The sequence below is a fragment of the Musa acuminata genome, chromosome BXJ3-8 (assembly GCF_036884655.1).
Source record: "Musa acuminata AAA Group cultivar baxijiao chromosome BXJ3-8, Cavendish_Baxijiao_AAA, whole genome shotgun sequence".
In the NCBI taxonomy this organism is placed as follows: Eukaryota; Viridiplantae; Streptophyta; class Magnoliopsida; order Zingiberales; family Musaceae; genus Musa; species Musa acuminata.
The window spans coordinates 47,635,095-47,653,220 of record NC_088356.1 but is presented as its reverse complement, the minus strand read 5'-3'; the positions used below and the strand labels follow the sequence as shown (position 1 = coordinate 47,653,220).

The following is an 18,126-nucleotide window of genomic DNA, read 5'->3' as shown; positions in this document are numbered from 1 at the left end:
GGAATTTTCAGGAAGGGCACCACATGCTGCAGATTGTGATCATTATTTTGAGGAGGAATCAGCAAAAATTCCTATCAGCTCGTGGAGGATCTTTATATTTCTCGGTGACGAATGAAATAGCAGAGAGCTTCAACTGATGTCCAACTCAACGGAGTGCCTGTATTCTTTAAAGGAAAAATGTATAATCCCACCACGAATATAATAACATCGGCTCGGTAACCAAACTACAAAACAGACGCAGCAAAGCCAAATAATTTTCACTGAATTAATAATATGTCACAGCTTGTCAGGAACTCACATATATCCAACGCTAAGCAATCGTTGACTCGAACTAATGTAGTCATTTGAGGGCATGGTGAGGACATTAACGTGCATCTTTTTTATTTTTATTTTTTCTGGAACCAATCTTCAAGCACTATCGGAGTCTTTTGCAGACTTTACGGCTTCAAAGACAGCTGAGAAATCAAGGTCCCCTAATCCCAAGCTCCTGGCCTTCTTGAATGCCTGCACGATCACAATATGAGACCAGTTTTTATCTTATCATAGCTACGATAATAATGTATCTTCATGAATTTTTTTCCACCACTGAGCTAATCCTAGCTAAGGTTTTATATCTGATTGGAACGTTTTACCGGTGTACCAGATGGTATATTAATCTGTACCGTCCAATATCACATTACTAGTCATCATTGACCTATATGATCCAAATATTAATTCTCGGTCGGAATGATAAATGTGCAAGAGATAGATGGTTGGTGTGGAGGAACAGTGGTAAGCGTTACCTCATTGGATGCTGCAGCAATAGGCATCGAGACAGCATTTTCATCACCAAGGGCGAGAGCCAACCTCATATCTTTCTGCTGATGCTTGAGGGGGAATGCAGGTGGGTAGCTGCCTTTGATCATCGCAGGGCCTTTGAGCTTGAACATGGGATTAGCAATTGCGCCCAGATCCTGCCAGAATAACCGGGAAAACAAGAACAATTAGCTAACTGTTATTTCGGAGAATTGTGGAGCCTTCCATGGGTGAGATGTGAGAAACAAATACCAAAACGTCTAGAAGCGTTTGCTGGCTCAGCCCACTTCTGTCAGCCAAGCAGAGTCCTTCCGATAACGCATTCATCATGCTGCAGAGCGCGAAAAAGAAATGAATGGAGGAATCAGATGTCAAAGTTCTGTCAACCTGGAACACCAACTTGTAACATCATGTATCATTAAATGAAATTATAAAAATATTATGATGAACTATTATGTAGTGGTAGCAAGCTGTAAGTTTCGATACTAATACTTGATAGAATCAATAAATGCTGACAGGGACTTACCGGTTTTAACTGATGTTCAAAACTTTGGATAAGACTCTATGTCAATTATATATTATTACCAAGTTGTTCTAGCATGAAATAAGATATGCATAATTAAAAGAAGACATCATAAACGATGCAAATCTTAGCAGCACCAAAATCAATTGTTGCATCAGAGATGCACCAATGTCCTCATGAGATGCTCCAATGTTAACAGATGCCTTGATGCAGTTAATAAACTAGTCAACTACGAATACTAAGAAGAGAGTTCATAGGAATCATTTATAAGGTGAAATCAATTCAGCAAAATGGTGCACTGTTTTTTCATAAATCCTCATGAGGATCAACCAGTACTAAATTTACACTTTACTGAAACATCCTTCAAAAAGGTATGCCAAAGTCTTGGATTTTATAACGTACCTGCCCATGATCATGTTCACCACAAGTTTGAATTTGGCTCCATTTCCAACCTCCCCTAGAAAGAATGATTTTTTCCCCAGTACATCAAATGCAGGAACCATTTCGTCGTACAATGCCTGCATTAGGATCCAATACAAAGTTATAGTAATTAGTAATGTTGCAGAATGAAAGGCAGGTAACTCATACAATGTTTCTAGCATCTTAATCTTCATTTAAAAGCCAGCAAATCATCTAATTTAAGGCCCATCTACCATAAGCCCATTGATGTAATAACCAGGTGCCTTCTACGTGCATAATAGAACAAAATATATCATTGTCTGTTCCATGAGATGGTCAATATACGTGAATCTCCCTTTAATATTTAAGCAATCTGCAAATAGATTATCATCTGTATATAACCCTAACAAATGCTCATCCTAGGTGTATGATATATATTTAAGAACAAAAATTATTGTTTGTAAAACCACAGTTATTCAATAACTCTAGACAACTAAATATTGAAGTAGAACAAAGCTCTCTTCCATCCTCAGCCAAGATCTTATCCACAAATGCTAATATCTACAAAGAAAACAGCGGAGACTACATGATCTATCAAAATATTTCAAAAGTTCATGCTATTTGTCTGTACGAGCTCACAGGAAATCCAATCAGTTAGGCCAACTTAGTATTGATTATATTGGATAAATTTTTAACAAAGAAGATGGACCAGAATTCTATTACTAAGAGCTCCCCCAGACCAACCAGTATGAAGCATAACTGAATAGAAGTTCCCAACAAATTGTGTAAAATACCAACAGATGCTTGGGATTTATTAGATTACCTTCTCTCCAGCTGCTAGGATTACCAACTGGCCATCTTCAGCCGGCTTTTTGCTGCCAGAGACTGGAGCTTCAAGAAAGTGCCCGCCCTTCTTTGTAATTGCCTGAAAAAGTATACAAGCATCTTTTATGTGGATGGATCAATGATGCAGAAATGATGATGCTATTTACATAAATTTATAAAGCTAGATTTGTCAGATTGAAAATTTAGTCAATAACAATCAATGCCAAGTTGCCATCCCTAGTGCATTACAGCATTCGCCGAAAGCACAAACTAAGTCGAAACCAAGTTGCATTAACATGAAATATTAAAGAAAATCAATTGTAGGCTTATTCTACAATGAGAAATTTTACTTGTTTCAGCTCAATTTTCTGTATTGGTCCTGTGCTTTACAGCTCAAGTTTTATCAAATACAATAACATAATATTCTTTGATTTATTCAGTCAAAATTCAGCTGTCTTATTTTCCTCGGAAAATATTTAGCAATTTTATTTGTCATCAGAAGCATAAGTATTTAAGTATACTCATTTATCATACATGGTGTTTCCCATCAATATGGGACCAGCTATTCCAACAACTCAAAACCTAGAAGATCATGCCCCATGGTAAGGCCTTCCTCACTTGCAAACCTAGTCAACATTCACAATGTTATTATGGCTATTTCTTTCCCTTTCTTCCCAGATAGCTTGTCAAGAGCAGGTCACTCTATCTGACTTTTTCAATTTGTTGAATTAGAGATGGGCATCTAGTGGTGGAAGTGTAAAACAATATAAAATGTTTATGAAGCTCCATAAGGAAACTAATAGAACTCTCATGCAGTTGTCAGTTTGGTTTACTGGTTTCAAAAGGATAACTCCTGTCTTGGTGATCACTAATTTTGATGAATTTACAACTATAATCTCTTTTTGTGATGTATTAGTCTTGTTGCCATCTTGAATAACCTACTATCCTTTCTGCTTTATTTTTTTTATTTTTATTTGTTTTTGTTTTATTTTCCTTTTTTATTGTTCTTGTTGCATGTTATTGATGAAATAAGTTAGTGAACTTGCTGCTTTGCCTTAATTAAACTGAGATGAATATGCTGAAAATTTGGCAAGATTACCTCATCAGCCAGTAATTTAAGGTTAACCTAACAATTGACTGCAAGTTCCAACCAAATTTAGACAAGAAAAAATTACTGGTGAAACAGGTACAGTACCTCCATATAGGGTGGTATACCATATGTACTGCCGGATATCATCAAAGAAAAATAATTAAAAATTTAAATAATAATCAATACTGGCATATGGTCCAATACTGGCCTTTGATTGGACCAAAAAATATCAGTTCATACATATCAGTCCAACTGATATTTGAAACCTTAGTTTAAACTCAAGGAACATGGATCGACATCAACCATCCAATTCCTCTAGGAATCAAAAAGATATAAGAATACGAACTCAAGAGTCTTTAAATTCTTGCCCTTCATCAGTGGTTGCACGTGACAATTGACTTTTTATATGATCACAAGATTAATCACATAAGAAAAAACCTCATTAGCATCCGTGAATCAAATTCTATCAATTAGCAGGTATAGACATCATTTCATGTTTAAAATTTCAAGTAAGAGAATTTTCAAAAGAGATCATTTTTTCATGCATAAAAAGAAACAAAATTATTGATGCTAAATTAACAATAATCACAATACGAATCTCCCAACCAAAGACAAAGACAGAAGGTATTGCAAGTAGCCAGACTATATACGCCATTAGAACAGACCTCACTGATCTTAGATGAAGTTTCTGCATCAACCGTTGACATATCTACGTAGCCTTTTCCACTGCAGATTTGCTCAAGCACTCCATCTTTGTCAAAAACTACCTGAACATGATCTGAACAAATTGGTAACAATGAAGTTTTAAGATGGTGTCCATAGCTGATTTTAGTTATTTTCTAACCGAGAGGGCTGCACTTGGATCAGATAGCATAGCTATGGTGTACTTGCACTTATTGATAACAGCTGCAGGTGTTTCTCCAACAGATGCACCTTGCTCCACTAGCTCTTGACACTGCAGTTATTAGATTAGTTAACTGAAAACTGTTTCCAATAGTGGAAGCTCAAGTATCTTTCTTGAAAAATAGCAATAAGTTTTGCATGAAAAAGCCATCTTAAAACTACAGAAATACCTGGGTAAAAGCATATTAACACAAAAAGATATTGGCATCAACAAAAGACGGTGTCAAAGCTATGACGAGAATACAAAAGGAAGATATAATCACAATCAAAACTATGATTGTGTATAATGTGTCCAAAATCCATATGACCTACCTATGTTAAGACCAACATAGGAATCAATCACAACTGAAGATGATATATTTGTAATAAAGCCATGAGCACATGACCCAAACATAAGGGTTGCAGTTTACGTGGGCAAGTGGAGTCTGAGTCAGGCTGATTTTCAGTCGACTAAAAATTGCTCACTAGAATCTAAGCATTTTTTTTATTTGGCGATTGGCAGAATGTATCAACCAGAATCTGTAAATAATCTACAAGTACTACCATAAAATTACCAAGGCAATGGTACTATCCTCATCACATTATCTTAGCTATCAGATATTTATGCCTTTACCATGGCAATAGTCTGCTCTATGGTTGGTTTTCCGATACAGCATAAAAACTTGAAGGTACATTAAGTAGACATAGATCAGAAAGGAATGAGTGGTAATGGGAAGCACATGTGCTGGGCGAACAAGGAAGAAGGCCAGAAACCTACATCTATGTTCTTCCACCCATTATCTATATTTCTGAAGTGAGTGGATGTGGATGGCTCTATTGGGCATTCCGAACATTGTGACAAAATAATTCCGTTCAGCAGGGGCTGACCGAGTAGTTTCAATAATTAAGTTATAATCTATTATGCCTAATAGTTCTGGATAGAAAATCAACCCAAGAATCAAGTGTCTTTCCCAAACCCAATCCAGTTGAGCAGGTTACAGGTGAGGTTTTTCTCCCAAATTAAGGCACCAAAGTTTTCTCCTACTTCCTCTTGACTATTGAAGTAATTAAACTTGATACAAAAGTTCAAATTCATGCAGAATTATCAGATTGCACTAGATTCCAGACGATAGATATCAGTATGATATCGACTTTTCCCACCTGCCAAGATTATTTGGCTATGCATAAGGCAACAACTCTCAACTTAAAACTAAGAGTAGCAGTCCATCCAAGTATGTTACACATGGACATCATCAGATTGGGTCCGATTCCAGACGATAGATATCACAATGGGTCCGGTTCCAGACAATTCATATGACCCCATAAGTATGAGCAATCCATATCGATAAATCAAATCGAACTTGTCCCTCCAAAGGCAACAATCGAGCACATGAATAAATTGTTACTCCATCCATCTTAAAAATCAAATCTTTATAGACATTCGCTTTCTAATCGCGTGCCTACCACAGAGATACCACGGGCAATAGTGTCTATCCATCATATACACCAAATGAAGCAAAATCGAACAATCCTCGAACAAAAGAAAACAAAAGCGTGATATAGGTGAAAAGAAGAGAGAAGACCTTGGAGAGGGTCCGATTCCAGACGGTCACACCGAATCCGTGGCGGAGAAGATTGACTGCCATGGCTTTCCCCATGATGCCCAGACCCAAGAATCCCACCTCCATCTTTTCCCCTCCTCTCTCTCACACTCTCTCTCTCTCTCTCTCTTCTACTTCGCGTCCTACTTCAGCTTCGTCTTCCACTTCTTCTGGAGCAGATCAATGAGCCGACCGATTAGAAACCTACCAATGTTTCTAATCTTGTTTATTGCGCCGGCGAATGGACTCTAGCTATACTGTGTTCTTCCATTAACCAGTGGATGCTTCCCACGTGGTAATTGGGACGGCCGCTGATCGCAGATATGATACAGACTACTTTAAACCATCGGATGTTGCCACGTAGTCGTTGAGATTGCCGTTGACGACGATTACACCACACTGCACTATGTAAGTATAATATGCAAGTGCGGCTCGCGTGTCTCACTCGAGCCAGGATCTAGGGAAAAGAGGGATGAATACCACCTGTTGGATGACAAATCACACAGTGGGACCAATAAAAACTGCCTCGCGCTCTCACCCTTTTCCTGAACCCTGTCCTAGATGTGCTGCTGAGCCGCCAGCCACAACCGAAGAGGGCCAATACGCGCGGGTCCCGCGACACCGGTCTCGGAGCGAACCAATAGGAGCGTGCCAAGTCGTCGTTCTCGACTCTGCTCTTGGTTCGCTAAGAGCAATGCATCGAAGCATAGTTATCATAATCCAACCACATCGACAGGTCTGATCGAGTGTAAAGAAAAGCCGAATCAATCCATCAAATTATAATGAATCGATCGGTTTTTCAATATGTGCGAAATAATAATATTATTATTCTTTTTTCAATATGGGTGAATTGATTAAATCATTTTCATTAAAAATCAATATCATAATATCGTTTCGGCTCATATAGTTATTATCCTATGTTTTTAGAATTCAATACTACACTATCATATAAAAAAAGGTTTCTTAGGTACATCTTTCGAAGCTAAGCTGAACAAAGGTTTTAACTTAAATTTCTCTTTGTCTGACACCACATCACTTAGAGATACACACAGCAAGATCTCGATTAGATTAAAATCAACAATCATATTGAACGAACAAAATATGAATTAATAGTAGTAAAATAAATTATTTATTTATGCATAATTGTTAGAGTTGACACCTAGTGTAGGATGGTAAGGGACTCTTGGTAAGACAGTAAACAGTTTAAAAAAGAAATTATTTCCGTAGAATAATGCGAGCGAAGTTATTTTTTTCAAAAATAGTTTCAAAAGAAATTCAAAATATAATGAGTGAATTCCAGGCTAATATTAAGAATTTTTGGTAAGATGTCTGACTTTAAATTTCTCACGTAATGTTTTTTTATATAAATATTCATTTTTCCCATGGCTCTTGTCGGACTCGTCGTTACCTCCATCCTACATCTCCCTTGCATTGCTTTCCTTGTGTTCACCCGCAGCCCTTACGCGAGGAAGGAAGGGGGTGAGGCTCATCATCTCATTCGTGAATCCTATCGACCCCCATAGGATTCACCCCTATATGCGTAAAGGCAATGACAAGTTCGACAGGAGTAACTGGGTTTGTAGAGATAGTAGCAACTCGCCTTTTTCGTGTGAAGGCCATGAGAGAGTAAAGAGAGGGAGCAAGAGTTATTGTCTCATCCGCAGACCCCATCGACCCTCACAGGATTTGCTCCTATGCGCATGGAGGCAATGACAAATTCAACCAAAACTAATAGATCCTTAGACGAGGACCATGGGGGAGTGATGAGAGTCGATGAGCGAGATGAAGGTGAGGCAATCGAGCTCCGGTTTATGATTTAAATATTTATATTTAAATCAAATATAAATATATATTTGATTTAAAAGCAGAATTACAAAATCATTCTTTAGAAGAATGATTTTTTTTTTATATTTATCCCTCCGAACTAACGTTTTCTAGTGTTATTATATTTAACAATGTATTTGGGTAATTTTGTTAATTTGAAACTTTGTAGGTATAGACATGTAATTTGGGGTCTCTGGTTCGAATGGTCCGTTCTCGAGCAGTTCATTCGTTTCCTGATGCCGACTATAAATACTCTGGATGAGAAGCTGTTGCCATCGTAACAAATTCTTGGCGCCAAGCCCAAGCCGAAGGAAGGCGACGAAGAAGAGAGAGAGTCGCGATCGGTTCCCTCGACGTCGAAGAGACATGTTCCGCCGACTCCTCACGCAGAGTCCACGCCGCAGCGCAGCCACCGGCCTCGTCGCCCTCACCGCGCTTTATGGCGGAGCCGCCCTTGCTCCCTCCTCGTCCGCCACGCTCGACGGCCCCTTCCGTCCCGCCAGTAACCTTCTCTCGCCCTTTTCCTTTCTTTCTCCGTCTTACCTATTCATCTCAACATTCTTGTAGCTTGTCACATCTTAATTCTATTGTCTTCCCCATCCGCGGCTGATGTAGTCATTTCGATCTCGGCTCCGTTGCGGCAGTTCCTCTCCTCGACGTCGGATCTGTTCTTGCGAGACTTCACTCTTTCATATCTCTTCTCAACCCCTTCCGGAGGTTTAAATTTCAAGCCAATATTTCCTTCTTTTACATTTCTTCGGAAATGACTGATTCTTGATTCTAAATCTAGGGTATCCTACGTCGCGTTCTTCCACCGTGAGAACTATTCCGCTGTCGGGTTCAAGGAAGGAGACTTCCAGAGAGAACCGGGATGATGGGCCGAGCTCCCCTGGTTGTATGCAGAGCGACACTATTGCCAAGGCGGCTGCTGCTGCCTGCCCTGCTTTGGTGCATGTATCTGTCGCTCAAGGTGAGGATGCCTCTTGATTTAGGTTATGTCGATCTTGGGTTTTTTGTTTGTATGGTTTTGTTGGTGAGTTCTTGCAAAACATTTCTGTAGGTCCGTATGGATCCGGCACAATAATTGATCCAGATGGAACGATCTTAACCAGCGCGAGCTGCGTGGCAGAATCCCTCAACTCGAGAAAGGTTTCTAAAAGCAAGGTCGGTGCATAGTCGGAGACTAATTGTTCATTTTATTTCATTAGATCTGCCCTAGAAATGTTAGAGACTTTGGAAAGCTTAGCTCTAATAGTCAGTTTCATGAAGCAGCTCTGGTGTTATTGATTATAAGACAATGTCAGTAATACTAGATGGTCTCTGAGAATCTAAAATTTCATTTAGCATCTGTTTGAATGTTTGTAGATACATTTGCAAGCAACTAAAATTAGAGCCTGTAGAGTCGATGCATACCAGATAAGAATTACTTAACCATGATAGATAAGTAGCAATGATAACAAGGTGGTTAGGCTCTGCTGCATGCACTAATTTGAGGTATTGCCTTTCTTGTACATATCTCATATTAGCTTGATAGATTCATGTTTTACTCATTCATATGTAGTGTTACCAATACTGTTATAAAATGATAACAAGGTGGCTAGGCTCTGCTTTATGCGCTAATGTAAGGTATTTCCTTTATTCTACATATCTCATTCTGGCTTGATGGATTCAGGTTTTACTCATTCATTTTTAGTGTTACAAATACTGTTATAAGGAGATTTTAGTTGTTTGAACAAAGCAAATCGTCTACATGTATGATAACTTTTGTGTAAGTTCTAGAAGGAAAAGATGTTTGAACTTTCTTTGAGAAAGGAGTCACTGACAAGATAGGCTTGAATGGTAAGTCTCTTTATCTATTGTTGGAGGCCATTTCTTGAGTGCTTAGTTGAAATCTTTGTTCGTAAAATCTGCATACTTTTACAGTTTATTAGAACTAGCTCGGTCCTCGTCAGGGCAGGGTCTTTTGGGACCTGGGACTGCGCGGGGCCATTATGAAGCCAGCTGCCATTGGCACTCTGGCAATGATCAGACACATTTTAATTTTATTTGAAACCCTAATATTTGCCTAAGAAGAAAAACAAGAGAATAATTTGTTTGCTGCCATCCTGGTCTCTTTTTAGTTGTTAATCCAAGAAAATATCTGACTTGTTTTCAAATTTTACTGATTATTCTTTTGACAAATAAAATAGATTGGTGTAACTTTACAAGATGGCCGTGAATTTGAGGGCACAGTGGTCATTGCTGATTTCCTTTCAGACATCGCCATTGTGAAGATACAATCTGAAACTCCACTGCCAACGGCTAGAATTGGATCGTCATCTAAGATTCGTCCAGGCGACCAGGTTATTGCCTTGGGAACCCCACAAGCTCTGCAAAATACAATCACATCAGGCATTGTAAGGTGTGTTAACGTAGAAATTAACATGCTTCTCGATCAATTTCTACTTAATTATAACATATTCTTGATTTAATACAAGTTATTCGAAGAATATTATAAGAATTTTATTCAAATTATTTATTATGGTTTTGATCTGGAGTTATTATGAGTTTATGCTTGCAACATGTCAGAAGCACAGAGAGTTTCTTCTTTTTTTGCTACACCTTTTCTTTAAAGGTTGTTTTCATCTTTCCCGTTTATATGTAGCTGCACTGATCGGGATAGCAATGACTTGGGGCTTGGAAGCGTTCGAAGGGAGCATCTGCCAACAGATTGTGCAATTAATACGGCAAGCTTACTTTCATTCTTTTCCTTGAAATAATAAACTATAAGAACGTATCGTTCATTCCCAGATCTTCTTGTATCCTTATGGTTCTCTGGGTTGTATATGCAGATGTATCAGTTTTTCATTGTTACAATGCAAATGTTTATTGTTATTCGTTGTTACAATATATTCTGAACTACAATTTTGCTAGGAATTTTTCTTTCCGAAAAATGAAATTATTTGGTGGACTTTTTTAGCTTATGCTCATTAGATGGTTAGGTTCCTTAATGCAGTGCATGCATGACTTTTATGTCTTGGCTAGATAGATAACTGGCAAAAGAAGAAAATAGAGAACACAGTTCATAATATACACATCAAATTGCAGTCGATGGAACTTGTATGGTTTAAAGATTTGCAACATATTTGATTGTCTAACCTTTTTAGTTCAGCTTTTTCTAGCATAACCATGGAATAGTTTATGATCATTTTATTTGCCGATTGTTTCTTTTTTATAGGGAAGTCTTGGAGGACCCCTTGTGAACCTTGATGGCGAGGTTGTGGGTGTCAACACAGCAGATGGAATGAGCTTTGCAGTGCCAATTGATATAGTCATGAAAAGTATTGAGCAATTCGAAAAGAATGAGTATGTTCTGTATTGGTTCGGCTGCTCTTATCTCATTTTGCTTTTAACATCACTTTGGCTCTTCACGTTGGATTTGTTCTAATATCTCCCTTAGTTATCAACTTTTTACTGGCATCCTTAATAAGGTCCTACTGATAGAAATTCTGGTATTTTGTTCGAGGACACAAGCAACAAAATTCTATCATTTTACTGGCATTATTTATTGACATCCTAAATAATGTCCTATTGATTGAATATTTTTTAGCCTTTTGCTTCACCCATCGATAACTATAGCAGAGTTGATGGTGGAGCTATTGGTAGGAGCTTACGTTGCTAAAGGCGAAAGTGTGGAGATGTAGGAAGTGGCAACCTTGGAGAAATAAAGTGATTGGAGATGAGCTTAATAGGGTGCTGGTGGAGCGAGTAGGTCAACAATAGGATGTGGGAAAGAGTAGGCGTATTTAAATATTTGAGCGAGTGGGTCATTTAAGATTTTTCTAGTTATTGCAAAGGTAGTGGAATATTCAGAATATCCTTGTGCAAAACATTTTTTTTTCTATTTACTTGATGGAGAGTTTCCCTAGTTTAAAATATTAAGTGAAACTGAGTTTCATCTATCTAGTTTTAAGAATTTAATCATTTAAATAGTTCTCTGTTGATGGCATCTAAATTAATTATATATTCAAAATTTTAGCTATTTTTGGAGTATCTATTGTCTTATTTGCTTTTTAATGTTGTGGACCATAGTTAGTATCCCACACATAAATTTTTTACTACAAATGTTGTTTTGGTGTCATTTTGATTTAAATTAGACATGGTGTAATATAGGATCTCTTCTCACACTTTGTCTTGGGTTCTCTATCCTATAGAAAAGTAATAAAATTTTCAAATATGCTAATCCTATTACTATAATAAATATCAATATCTTATAAGTAGCTATCCTATAAAGAAATAATAAGACTATTATATTCATTATATATAATCAACCTAATAAAATATAGAATTATAATGAAATGAATAATGAAATAAATTTTCTAATGATTTCATTTTCATTTTTGAAAATGAAAATTTTCAGTTTTCATATGGGGGCAATATATTCAGGGTTTTCTAGAATATTTTATATGTTCGAAGTAATTTTTTTAAAATAAAATCTTGATAGTAGATCATTGCTGCTACTGATATGGGACGCAATGTATTCGCACTTATTTCATGATATTTGTTTGTAATTTGTCTTACATATTATTATATATGTGGAAATTCCAGTACTTGTTTCAGTAATGAAAGGTCGAAAGTTTCGATACTGGTTGATTACTTTATTTATATAATTTTTTTTTTATTCTGGCATTATATATTTTTAATATATTCAGTAACGGTGTGTGGTTTGTGCAGAAGGGTAGTCCGACCACGGCTTGGAATGAAGGTGCGTGATCTTAATAAAAGGAAAATTGCACATTTTAAGAAAAAAGATGCTTCCTTTCCGGACGTAATCAAAGGTGTGCAAGTACTCGTGGTAAGTTTCGTCTAGTGGTAGTATGGTATAGGATAATGAAGATGCTTTTTATATTAGGTTACTCTATAGTGCTTGATGTTGGTATAGGATAATGGAGATGCTTTTTATATTAGGTTACTCTATAGTGCTTGATGTTGGTCGCGCCAGGGAGTTAAATAGATTTGAAAATTGTGGTTTGGTTTTGGTTACGTTAAAGAAAATTTTAAGAATATTTTAAACAATATTATGTTCATCTTTTAATTAAACGATTTGCTTATTAAACAATATTTCAATTAAAAGAAAAAAAAAGGAGAAAGTGGATTATGCATTGGCAGGCTCATTTGTTGTATTATTCATCTTTATTGTTATGTTCTCATGTTGTATTCCTGCAAGGCAATCTAAAAAATGATGCATTCATTCACATAATGTCCACCAGGTAAACCCGGGATCACCAGCTCATCATGCTGGATTTCGGCCAGGTGATGTGGTCATCGAGTTTGACAAGAAACCCGTTGGAACCGCTAAAGAGGTACGTACTTCCACAGATTTACTAGAAACCAACACACTATGACCTACATCCTTAAATATATTAACTTACTAGTCAGGAGAATTCATATAAAATTAGTTCTCTTTCAAGTTCCAAATCCTTTCCTTTCCATCCTCTCTTGAAAAGTTTCATATAATCGCTTTTAGATTCTATTATTTAATTTTGATAAAATTATTAACCAACTTTTTTTCGTTTTCATGTTTTAATATATAAATCAAATACCTTCAAGCAATGCCTGATGAAACAATTAGTGTAATATCACATAGAGCCTCGAGACATTCCAGTACTCCATAACTATATAAATTATGTGTTCAAAATACATAAAAATTGATTATTCCTTTAATTTTTAAAGAAAAGTATCATAATAATAATTGTTATTTTAATTTTTTTTTACATAATTGTTATCTTTTTATAGATCATAGACATCATGGAGGATCAGGTTGGGAAGACTTTGGAAGTGCTCATAAAACGAGCAGACAATACATCCATGACGTTGACTGTAATGCCCAAGGAAGCCAAAACTATGATTGACCTACCTCAAGAAATGTTAGAGGAGTTCTCCACTAAAACTGTCTTAAGGTAAATATCGTACGAGTTTGACAATTGTAAGATTTGAGGTAAAACGGTTCATGAGTTGTAGGAAAGATAATAGACTCAAAATTGATGTGCGATTGATTTAGCTACATCTGTTACAGTGGTATGACAATTAGCTAAGAACTAAGATGTTGTGGGGGCTCTTCGACTTGAGGACGAACAAGGATCAATTTGTATCAAGCCTTGCATTGTGCTTCTACTTGGGCTATTTCAAGTTCACTGTCCGCAGGATGTTCAAGTTCGATTTCCTCTATGTTCTTGTTGTCTACCAACTTTTGCCCTTCAATATGATAACTCACAGGAAAATGTAGAACAACGAAATGTTATCTGCAAAGGCCGGTACAAATTATGCCTATCGCTGAGAAATATCAGGACTTGTTTCAAGATCAATTCTTTGTTCACGGGACCTTCGTTTACCGTTGTTCTGATTAGATTAGATATCAATTGTTGTTCGAGAACAGGAACGCAGTAATAAGTTACTCGTGCAGTCTAATTGTCGGTCACCTTCTAAGAGGAGTATTGGTGACTGTGGGCGATGATAAGAGCATGACAGAATATTCGTATGTCGAGATCATTTGCATGTTTGCATGGATGATGCAAGAGGTTACCATCACCAGTCCTCTTCGACAACAATGTTCTGTTGAAGTCATAATCCATCCTGCACCTTCTACAAACTGATCTTTTCATTATAGGCTAACAGCAACTTCAGTGGAGTAGAGTCCGAAAGACTCTTCTAACTTGAAAAAACATCGAAATGGTTGTGATATGTAGTTTACTCAACGCCAGTCCATAAGCGGAGAAATCAAATGTGTTTGTTTGGATCAAGAACTCATCGATACAAGCATAAGGATGCAAACCACTCTGCACTCACGCAAGTCATAACCTTGCCGCTCAAGATTTGGAAGCAGAAGGTCGAGGAGAACAAGAAATCATTTAATTATCAGACAAGAAATAGTTAAAGTTCTTCTTATAATCTATGTTTCAGATCATGCAAAATAACGATTTAAGATGCCACAGAAGATGTTTTTCTATTCTTGTCTCGATGAACTAAAGCAATTTCTTCCACTTTCTCTAGTCCGAGGAATTCTTCTGGCACGATCATTTGTTCCACGAGATCGAAAGCAGTATAGTTTCCATATCAATTACGTAACGTAGGCACAGAAACCAAGCAAATATGAACCGTCTTCTTACATTTTTCAGAGGTGGTATCATGTGCAGCAGAGTAGCAACATATATAATTTTAGCTCAAAATAGTTTCTGAATCTACAAATACTCTTATCTCGCGAGAACCGAAAATTCGCAACATAGTTACAAGTAAGAGGAGGCAATGTTTCTTATATCTGGGGGCATGAAAGCCAGGATCATCAGTAAGGCAAGTATGCCTAGAGGAAGTAATAGCAACATGGAAGGTGGAGGCGGCAGTGGAGGCAATACAAGGGGAAGTATCAGCAGAGACATGGTGAGGAAGATGAGCATAAGGAATGACTCCATGCTGAAATAGTTGGAAGCTGAGCTTCCTTGGTCTGGCTCTTGCGGCGGAAGGATTCTCTTGTCCGTACTCGAACCGCTCATCGATCTTTTCCTCCTCCCTCTGCCTTCCGTCGATCCAGGCCGAAAAGATCTTGTATCGCTCCGATCCTTTTGCATTCTTGCCAACAAGGCTTACCGAGCAGATGAATTTATTCCACGAGCAGATTTTTCTTCAATAATGGTTTCGAGATCGATGTGCTACTCTTCCCCTTCGTATTGAAAACCAGCTTCTTAAATGAAGTCCGAGGCTCGAGAGATCTCCAAACCAAACAGTCTTCGTACGAGTCCGACAAATCGAGCTATGGAAGAGAGAGAAGAGAATCCGGTCTCCTATGTTTTGGTTTTCGTCAATCGTGAGTGATGCTTCAAAACCATAAATCTAGTGGCACTCTCGGAAGCTTGGTTTCCTGACACAGTAAGAGAGGCAGGCATCAACTCCTTTTTAGTTACGCGGTAAGGTTAAGAAAACTGGTGATCAGATAAAGATTCAGTGTTTTGTGATGGAACTATGATCTTGATCCAGCAAAAAAGTTACAATGCAAACTCCAGGACTCCTAATTCACACCGGATGACAATAAGAAACACTATAATCAATCTTCTTCATGTCAAAAACATCATTTAATGATCGAGGCGACGAAAGAATTACCTCTCTGGTCTGCTCTTGGCAACTCTTAGAAACAACCGTGTGAGGTCCTCTCCCTGAATGGTTCTTCACTTTAAGATCCATTAGGAAGAAGAAGAAGAAGAAGAATTGCATGAACACATGTCAGTGCATGTTTCCTCTCTCGCTCTTCTCCTGCAATTCAAGTTAAACGAGATGCAATCAGGACAGGAAAAGTTTGTTGAGACGTATGCTTCGAAGGAGGAAGGCAGCTTCTGCGAAGTTAAGATGGATGGACTGGTGCTGCTCTTGTTACTGTGTGTGTTCGGTAGCCAGCTACCTGCTCTCATCTATCTATCTATCTATCTGTCTGTGGGAGGATGAGAGGGCAAGGAAGATGTTGGAGAGCCGAGGGCTGGATACACTGCATCCCATGAACAAGTCGGAGGTATTGTTCACCCCATGCAAAGCGGTGGGGGATGGTGATGCTGTTCGTGGGGCACATTTCTTTGCCTTGTGGAGAAGGATAGCCAAGTTTGATGTTTAAGGTTCCTCTCCCCTGGCCAAGTTTCATTTTCCCCTCATCCCCCTGTCTCTTTCCAGCTCCCATCACCAGCCAAACTAAGGTCTCCATTTCCTTGTCCTTGTGCCTCTCTGACATGGTCCATGCTGGTTTTACAATCATTTTTCTTTTTCTTTTTCTTTTTTACTTTATTACTAAGAATGTAGATTCTTTCTTTCAAAATATACTTTTCTTTTTTTACTCTCATCATTATAAATTCTTTCTAATGATGATATCTAAATACAGAGAAATTATTTCGATAACTCGAATCTTAATTTTTTAAGATCGTAAAGGAGTAATTTTTTTTTTAACTTTATAGATTCTTTCTATCAAAATGTATCTTTTTTTTTTTTTACTCTCTCCATCATATATTCTTTTCTATGATGATATCTAAATATAGAGAGATTATTTTGATAACTTAAATCTTAATTTTTTAGATCATAAAGGAGTAATCCCATCATCTCTCTTTATCAAATACTAATAATAATAATAAATAATAAAATTTTGAGATAGAAATTATAAAAGAGTTATATGTTTGTTTAGATACAGATAAGTGTACTCCTCTTTCTCTCTTTTTATTTTTATTTGTATGATAAACGAAGAAGATGAGATTCGAGCTTAGGATCTTACGATAAGTTATTAAAGCTTTCTAACTAGCACTCTTGAAACATGTCGAATAAGATTTCAATGAACATTCAATAATCTTTGTAAATAAATCTACCAAATTAATGTTCTTAGATAGATAAGTTGAAATTTTCTTTTGCTTAGATCAACTCCAAAGTATATATATATTATTTTTGGATGTTTCTCTACCGGTGTTGATTATCCATTTAAGAATCCTATCAGTAATCTTTGAGGAAAAAATATATATAAGAGTTGAAAGCTAATTTGTGGCTGTTGAATGCTCAATGAGACAGAGAAACAATGAATGGAATAACCTATTATAATATTGCCACATGAAATTGTCCACTGTGGATGAAAAATGTAGGCTGAGTTGATCTGTTTGCAGTTGCAAGTCAGTCACACATCAAATGAATCTAATATTGCAAATGGGAGATCTAAATCATTATTCTGGGATCCACTCTCAGAATGCTCCACATATATTTTCAGCCATTCTTTTCTTCAACTTATGATTCCCTCCACAGATTTCTTTCTCCTCTTCCCTTACAAAGTACCAACTTGGCTGACACAAATCCCAAACTTCTTAGCTGTAGTCTTCTGTTCAAGTTGGAAGAATCAACAACATCATAAAGAGAGCATACTTTTTGACTGGGCATTGAAGGAGAAATGAATCCTCCAAAGGCTTTCACACTTAGAATTTTGTGAAGCACTAATTTTAGATTCAGAAATGATTAATTTATAGAACTTTATTCCCGCAAACAAAGATGATATCTTTATATCTCAAACAGATCACTCAACACTAGAATAAATTTGCGCTGGATCAAACAAGAGAGAGCTTCTCTCCCCATGGAATTTGGCATCAGTGAACTCTCATTAGAAAGAAGCCAAAGCAGGAGATGGAAATGTGGGGGATGCTCAT

At 37.2% G+C, this 18,126-nt stretch overlaps 2 protein-coding genes and 1 long non-coding RNA gene across 3 annotated transcripts; 1 reads left to right on the top strand and 2 right to left on the bottom strand.

Annotated features, from left to right (window-relative positions):
- Positions 1-234: 234 nt before the first annotated feature.
- On the bottom strand, positions 235-6,338 carry LOC103995976 (glyoxylate/succinic semialdehyde reductase 1). Its single transcript, XM_009416752.3, has 8 exons — positions 6,098-6,338; positions 4,477-4,587; positions 4,298-4,399; positions 2,541-2,642; positions 1,721-1,836; positions 1,048-1,126; positions 783-953; positions 235-504 (listed from the first exon to the last, which is right to left on the bottom strand). Exons 1-8 carry the CDS (start codon positions 6,200-6,202, stop codon positions 409-411), a joined length of 882 nt encoding a protein of 293 aa, XP_009415027.1. The 5' UTR covers positions 6,203-6,338; the 3' UTR covers positions 235-408.
- A 1,967-nt stretch (positions 6,339-8,305) lies between these two features.
- On the top strand, positions 8,306-14,204 carry LOC135644246 (putative protease Do-like 14). The gene is made up of 10 exons (XM_065161720.1): positions 8,306-8,441; positions 8,730-8,909; positions 9,000-9,103; positions 10,129-10,340; positions 10,584-10,665; positions 11,157-11,284; positions 12,653-12,773; positions 13,189-13,281; positions 13,715-13,878; positions 14,123-14,204. Exons 1-10 carry the CDS (start codon positions 8,306-8,308, stop codon positions 14,202-14,204), a joined length of 1,302 nt encoding a protein of 433 aa, XP_065017792.1.
- Positions 14,205-15,147: 943 nt separating this feature from the next.
- On the bottom strand, positions 15,148-16,498 carry LOC103995977 (uncharacterized). The gene is made up of 2 exons (XR_672556.3): positions 16,070-16,498; positions 15,148-15,830 (listed from the first exon to the last, which is right to left on the bottom strand). It is a non-coding gene; the product is annotated as an uncharacterized LOC103995977 (long non-coding RNA).
- Between the last annotated feature and the right edge of the window lie 1,628 nt (positions 16,499-18,126).

Coding starts and splice junctions, on each gene's coding strand:
- LOC103995976 (XM_009416752.3), bottom strand. CDS start 6,202: ATGGAGGTGGGATTCTTGGGTCTGGGCATCATGGGGAAAGCCATGGCA. Junction 4,400..4,476: donor ATCCAAGTGCAGCCCTCTCG/GTTAGAAAATAA, acceptor GATCATGTTCAG/GTAGTTTTTGACAAAGATGG. Junction 505..782: donor TTGCTGCAGCATCCAATGAG/GTAACGCTTACC, acceptor GTGATCGTGCAG/GCATTCAAGAAGGCCAGGAG.
- LOC135644246 (XM_065161720.1), top strand. CDS start 8,306: ATGTTCCGCCGACTCCTCACGCAGAGTCCACGCCGCAGCGCAGCCACC. Junction 9,104..10,128: donor GAAAGGTTTCTAAAAGCAAG/GTCGGTGCATAG, acceptor CAAATAAAATAG/ATTGGTGTAACTTTACAAGA. Junction 10,341..10,583: donor ATCACATCAGGCATTGTAAG/GTGTGTTAACGT, acceptor GTTTATATGTAG/CTGCACTGATCGGGATAGCA.